Source organism: Chelonoidis abingdonii, chromosome 4 (genome assembly GCF_003597395.2).
Source record: "Chelonoidis abingdonii isolate Lonesome George chromosome 4, CheloAbing_2.0, whole genome shotgun sequence".
NCBI lineage: Eukaryota > Metazoa > Chordata > Testudines > Testudinidae > Chelonoidis > Chelonoidis abingdonii.
The window spans coordinates 29,589,303-29,596,159 of NC_133772.1; the positions used below are offsets into that span (position 1 = coordinate 29,589,303).

At 45.5% G+C, this 6,857-nt stretch overlaps 1 protein-coding gene across 1 annotated transcript; it reads right to left on the bottom strand.

Moving 5' to 3' along the window:
* Nucleotides 1–1,635: 1,635 nt before the first annotated feature.
* On the bottom strand, nucleotides 1,636–4,346 carry LOC116816807 (mas-related G-protein coupled receptor member H-like). Its single transcript, XM_032766346.2, has 2 exons — nucleotides 4,035–4,346; nucleotides 1,636–3,597 (listed from the first exon to the last, which is right to left on the bottom strand). The coding sequence occupies exon 2, from the start codon at nucleotides 3,549–3,551 to the stop codon at nucleotides 2,586–2,588; it is 966 nt and encodes a 321-aa protein (XP_032622237.1). The 5' UTR covers nucleotides 3,552–3,597; nucleotides 4,035–4,346; the 3' UTR covers nucleotides 1,636–2,585.
* Nucleotides 4,347–6,857: the final 2,511 nt, after the last annotated feature.

The window sequence follows — 6,857 nt, forward strand, 5'->3', positions numbered from 1 at the left end:
CACCCTGTCCTGTCCTTTTCCTTCCTTCAGTAAATTTCTTCTGTTTAAACCTCTGTTGTACATGCTCGCAAGCGGGCACAGATTTGCCTATCAAAGGTGTCCAGAGTGGATCTGGGCTCCTAGATTACTGAGTGGAGGCTAGAACCAAAATTAAGTAAGTCATACAGAATCCCTTAGATAAAAGGACCCAGCCCCTATTGCCAAAGCTTTTGGCTGCAGGTTACACGCTTATGTCACTGCAGCTGCTAATGAACCAATTTCTGCCCACACTGAGTATCAGAGGGGTAGCCATGTTAGTCTGGATCTATAAAAGCAGCAGAGAATCCTGCGGCACCTTATAGACTAACAGACGTTTTGGAGCATGAGCTTCGTGGGTAATACCCACTTCGTCAGATGCATGTAGCGGAAATTTCCAGGGGCCAGGTATATATATGCTAGCAAGCAAGCTAAGATAACGAGGTTAGTTCAATCAGGGAGGAAGAGGCACAACAGGACTCCACTGGCCATCACATACAGCCCCCAGCTAAAACCCCTGCTGAGTGAGCTGTGCCTTGACCCCTATAAGAAGCAGAAACCTGCCTGGACACCTGGAGAGGGGCTGGATACCCAGCCTCTCAGCCATGCCCATATCATATCCTTTATCCTGTTACCCCCACAGCAATCAGGATCCATTGGTCCCACCAGAAACCTCTCTGGAATACCATGGCGCCAAGGAATGAAACACCCTTTGGGCTGATCCTTCTGAAGCTCGGACCTTCATGCAGCTCCCGTTCAGGTAAGAGACAGGAGCAATCACACACAGAGCAAAGTGACTGTGACATGGTGTTTATTCATTTTGCTCCACTCAGCCTGGCAAAGCTCCCCTGGCTGGAACTCATCAGGCTGCTGGGTTTCGGTTCCACCCCACTGGCTGTTGTGCTCTCAGGCGTCCTGGTCTGAGTAGGCTGTAGCATTTCCCTCCCTGGCCCAGGCTCTTTTTCTGTTAGCCCTTCACAGAAATGGACCAGAATGGCCCAACACCCCTCATCCCCAGGACCAGTGCTGACCCCCCTCCCCGACCCTCTAAGTAGCTTACACACACCCTTTCCCAGACTGCCAAACTGTGACACTCTGGGTTTACAGTTCACCTCTCAGGGGGTCGTGATAGTGAAGCAAACAGACACACGGCTTTGCAAAAGAGTTTAAAACCAATCACTCTTTACTGTAGCTAGTGCAAGAATATACATATCTATACAAAGCAATAAGAAATCTGCCTCACTTCCTCACCATACGATGTATGCTTTGGGTGAAGGTCAGAGTCCCTCAGGGGGTCCCTCAGGGGTCCCTAGTCCCCAATCCTGCACATGCTTCTCTTCTGAACCAGGCAATCTCTCTCTTTCTCTTCTGCAGTCAGTGCCTCATCTCTCTGTCTCTAAAAAACGGCCACTGACAAACTCTCTCTTTTCCCTCCCATCCCCTTTGACAGGTGAAAGCCTGGCAGCCTCATCAGGTGCTCAAGTCCCTCCCAGGGGATCTATTGCTTAGTGACTTCCCCACAGAAGTACACTTGAAACATGGGTGTGCCCTGGGCAGCGGCCATCTCCATGTTCAGGGGATTCCATTTGAATGGACGACCATCAAAGCTAGATCAATCTTAGGTAGTATCCCTGGGCCACCAACCCTTGGACTTTAGTCCAAAATGGAGATACAGAGGCACCAGGAAGGCAATAAAACAGCTGTAGAATCAAAATGATGTTTGCAGCCGGATACAAATACATGCAGACAGTTCATCTCACAACAAATTCATAACCTGGAAATCGATTCCCCAGATTGTCACACATTCTCCAAATTGTCAAGGTGAATACCGAGGAAGAGGAGTTAGAGAGCAAAACCCGGCAGTTAGCCTGGTCATTTTGGAGCACAGGTGCCTGGCAATATTAGTGGAGGAGTTTGAATTTGATTAGTTGATAGTTAATTTGTCTTATTTCCATTGGAATAAAAGTGAACGATTCAAATATCAGCTGGGATCAGTGGGAGTCCAGAGCTGCATGGAACAATCCCCTGCCTTCCATGGGAGTGTCTCTGCACAGGGAACTGGCTGGGGAATGAGTTACACAGGGATAGTCCTACATTAGTGCTACTATTATTTCTCCAGGCCATTGAATTTTTACTCAGCATATTTACAGGGAAAGTGGGGAGGCCGAAAGGCATCCTCAACACTAATTCTTTACAGAAGAGAAAATAACACTCACAGGTAACACCACAGGAAACTTGCCACCAAAACTGAAATTACGTGTCAGAGGCATTTTTAGAACAAATCAAATCAGACCATAATGAACCTGTTCCTGATCCTATTTAAGTCAACAGGGCTTTCCAAACAGATTCCACTGGGAGCAGGTTGGGCCCCATGTAACTCATTGTTATTCTTTACAACTGCACATAACCCTGGAGATCCACTCTAGGGAAGGACTCTGCTCTGGGTCGGGGTGAGGAAGAATTAGCAAGTGACCTATCAGGTCCTTTCCCATTCTAAGTTCTTTGAGTCTGGGATCTAGGTAAATCTCCATCCTAAGAACAGGGTCTCCAAGGCTGGGTGATGTAGGGATTTAAGTGACAGTGTTCATCGGCTCTGCACTTGTTGTCTCTCTATCTTCTCTGGAATCTGTCTTCTCTTCAAAAATCCTCTGGAGTGTGACCTTGATGGAGCCAAAGAATTGTCGCTTCCCATAGCTCCCAGCTAGAAAGTAAATAAATGGGTTGATGCCACTGCTTGCAGAGGACAGCATGTGAAATATCTCACTGTAATCACATTTCTTATGATAAAGGAGAAAGATCTGGACACTCTGAGGGACCGTGAAGAGGAGGAAGAAGAGGACGGTGAGCAGGATAACAGCATAGAGCTTTCCTGGCTGATGTTGCTGTGAGCTATGTCGGACCTTGATGAACAGGGTCAGACTGGACAGAACCATGATGGGAGCGAATATCAGGACATTCAGAAAACAGGAGGGTAGGAAGGATATGAAACAGTATTCATATGGGGGACTAAGACAAAAAACACCCACTGGACAGCAAAGTAGCATGGAGAGAGCCCAGAGCAGGGCACAGACAATGGCAGACAAGTGTTGTGGCCGGTGGCATCGGTACCAGAAGGGATAGAGGACGGAGAGACACCTCTCAATGCTGATGGCTGTCAGGAGGTACAGGCTGGTGCTGTATGTCAACAAATCCAGCATGTTAAATACAAGGAATATGTAAATAAAAACAGTATGCATACAAAATGGATATTTCACCACACAAATTATGAGATAAGCAGTTGAGCAGAGAAGGAAGAAAGTGTCAGAGACGGCCAGGTTGAGAATGTAGACAGTGAAGGGGTTCCTCTTAATGTGGAAGCTGAGGAACCAGAGCACGATCCCGTTCCCCACCAGCCCGAACAGACAGATGAGCCAAGTGATGCCGTAGATGATCACTGATGGTGCATCAAACTCTTCGCATCCAGTCTTGATTTCTGCTCCAAGATCTAAGCCAAATGGTGTTGGGGGAAGAGACACTGTGCTCAGCTCGGCCATCATGAAACCTCTGCTGCAGGATGCCGGTCTCTCCCTCTCTTACACACACCTGTTAGCAAAGATCAGACAGAGGGGAATCAGTGACTCGGACATCCCCAGCACTGGGTTTCACCGATTGTTCCAGTCCTTCCCCAGCCCCCTGGACAGGTAGAGCCAGATCCCAATGAGTGAGAGTGAGAAACATCCAGAGAGATAATGGCCATGGGGGATGCTAGGGACAGGGAGAGACCTGGAGAAAGATTGATGAGTGGGGAGCATCCTGGACTGACAGCAAGTGACAGAGACTGAATTAAACATAGGGGCTGAGCTGGGCAGACAGACAAAGACAGAGAAACAGAAATTGGACAGGATGTTGCCCATGTAGGGACAAGGAACAGCACTGGGGATGGGGTGGGGCTGGGAGAAATGGATAGTGTGAGAGAGAGAGAACAACCATGTCTAATTAATGGTGGCAAAAAGCTTTGAATCCATCCAACAGTTCCCTACCTTCTTTCCTCCCTGAGGCCTGAACCGACTATTTACAGGAGCTGGGCTGGGCTGGATCCACTTCAGAATCTCGGTGTCTCGCAGTCACTAACTGCAATTCTTCATATTGGATCTTCTTGGGAAACTTTTCCAAGTAATAATCTGTTATCGAGACGTAGAGAATGTACCTGCCAGTCCCTGTGGAGTATCTGACACCCAGCGCCTCCCAAGTGTAGGCAGAGAAATATCTTGCCCATGCTGTGTGGTGGGACACAGAGATCACAACATCTGGAGGTCTCGTGAGCACTGGGTGGTTTGATAACATCAGGTAGCGACAGGGTTCTGCACATTGCTTCTGCTCTCCTAAATGTAAAGGAAATGACTTGCCTAAGATTAAATTGCATGAGTTAGATGTGGTAGAAAGCTGCGTTTATGGTGAAGAGAAATATGGGATGAGGGGAGGGTCAAAAATTTCCAATCTATATTCTTTGTTGTGGAGAAATTAGTTTTTTGTATCAATCAATATTTTTGCAAAAAATGTCCAATTTCCTTGCATTTTTTATTGTTTGTTAGAAAACTAAACACCACAGATGGAAATATTTTGGACAAAACAACAATATTTTTATCCTCTGTGGTGCCTCATGGAAGCTATAGTTTGAGTTACCTCATGCTCCCATTCTCTATGGGCCAGGCTATCCTGCTGAACAAAATCTCCCACTGTGCACTGCATCCACGTGACTACTGTAATGAACTGCCTCCTCTCACCAAGAGGGAAGATTGTGATGCATCATGGGAGATGCAGTCCAACCTGGGAGCACAGTCTATAGAGGAAAATGGGAATTAGTTGCACTTGAACTATATCTCCCATGAGCAACAATGGTGACATTTCAGAATTGAAATATTTTCGTTTTTAATTTTTCACTCAAAACTTGAATCTTTCAATGGAAAAATGTATTCAGAAACAATTTTTTATTTGTCTAATCATCCAGGGGAAAAAATCTTTCTTCTTTAACAGCTCTACTGTGGGATTCTATTGTATCTCAAAATTGATTCTGATGAGAGATCCAGTAATAACAAATTACCTTTTCAGCAACTTGGTGGAAGTCTGAACAAACTGCATGAGGACTGGACAAGAGCTGTGAGTCCGGACACAGACAGAGCACCCTCAGTGGTGGACAGGAAAGCTGGAGTTGTGAGAAAAATTGAAGGCCAAATTGCAAATTAACCATAACCAACAGTTTTTCACTGCATTTCACATCAACAAGCTCTCTGTAGTAAAATACTGAAATTGAATCATGTGATAGATGTGATTGTTAGAACTGAACATTTATTCAAGCTTCAGGCTCAGCCGCCAACTTTTGGAAGAACGGGACATTCATCATGGACTCCTGTATCACACTGAAGTCATTGGCTAAGCCAGCATGCTGTGTTGAAGTAATTTTTTGAATTGCATGGTGAGATCCAATTTTTCATGGATCAGGAAGTGAAATGTGTCACTGAATTAGAGGACAATGAACGGCTTCAAGACATTGTTTTCATGTCAGATATTACACAGCACCTGAACTCACTCAACACAAAAATGCAGGGGTGCAACCAAGTAAGGACAGAATTTGACACTATCATTTACGCCTTTGAAATTAAGCTTCAGCAGCATAATGTGGAACATTTATTCCTGCCTTGAAATCACTACCTGACACTGTTGGGACTCAATGTGGTGAGGCCAAAGAAAGGTACATGGGCAAAATTGCTGAATGATTCTCTGATTCAGGAACCATGACGTATTACATTTTCCACCAGGGTTTGCTTCATAGGGTCTTCGAATGTGGTATTCTTTTAGCACAGCTACATGTTGCTCACAAATCAAGCATATGGGCTTTCATAGAATATCATTGTTGGATGGGAACTCAGGAGGTCATCTAGTCCAACCCCCTGCTCAAAGCAGGACCAATCCCCAACTAAATCATCCCAACCAAGGCTTTGTCAAGCCTGACCTGAAAAACCTCAAAAGAAGGAGATTCCACCACCTCCCTAGGTAACCCATTCCACTGCTTCACTACCTCATTTCCCTTAGCCCACATTTCCATTCATGCCCACAAAGAAATACAACTTCTCTTGAAATGCACAACACTCTTGATCTACCTTTCTCTTCTTGGCTAAATAAAGACATGAGGACAGGTAAAGGTAGATCTTTTCTTTTTATTTAAAATATGTAAACTGGGAGTGTGCCAGTTTACCATTGGCAAGAGGCATCCACCCTTTGACTTAGCTGAAGCTTTCTTTTCTTTGATTTGGCACTGGGGTATCTACTCTCCATCCAGCAGGTAACACTTTTCAGTGCCATTTCTGGACACATACCAGCTTCCACTAGACGTATGACTCTTCAATCTTCTATGAAGAGAGAACTGTCTCTGTGGTTGAGGGGAAAGCAGTGGACGTGTTATTCCTTGATTTCAGCAAAGCTTTTGATATGGTCTCCCACAGTATTCTTGCCATCAAGTTAAGGAAGTATGGGCTGGATAAGTGGACTATAAGGTGGATAGAAAGCTGCCTAGACAGTAGGGTTCAATGGGCAGTGATCAATACCTCCATATTTAGTTGGCAGCCGGTATCAAGCGAATTGCCCCAAGGGTCAGTCCTGGGGCCGGTTTTGTTCAATATCATTCATTCATTAATGATCTGGAGGATGGTGTGGACTGCACTCTCAGCAAGTTTGCAGATGACACTAAACTGGGAGGAGTGCTAGATATGTTGGAGGGTAGGGATAAGATACAGAGGGACCTAGACAAATTAGAGGATTCGGCCAAAAGAAATCTGATGAGGTTCCACAAGGACAAGTGCAGAGTC

Bases quoted from the DNA above. Each gene is read 5' to 3' on its own strand.
- LOC116816807 (XM_032766346.2), bottom strand. From the start codon at position 3,551: ATGATGGCCGAGCTGAGCACAGTGTCTCTTCCCCCAACACCATTTGGC.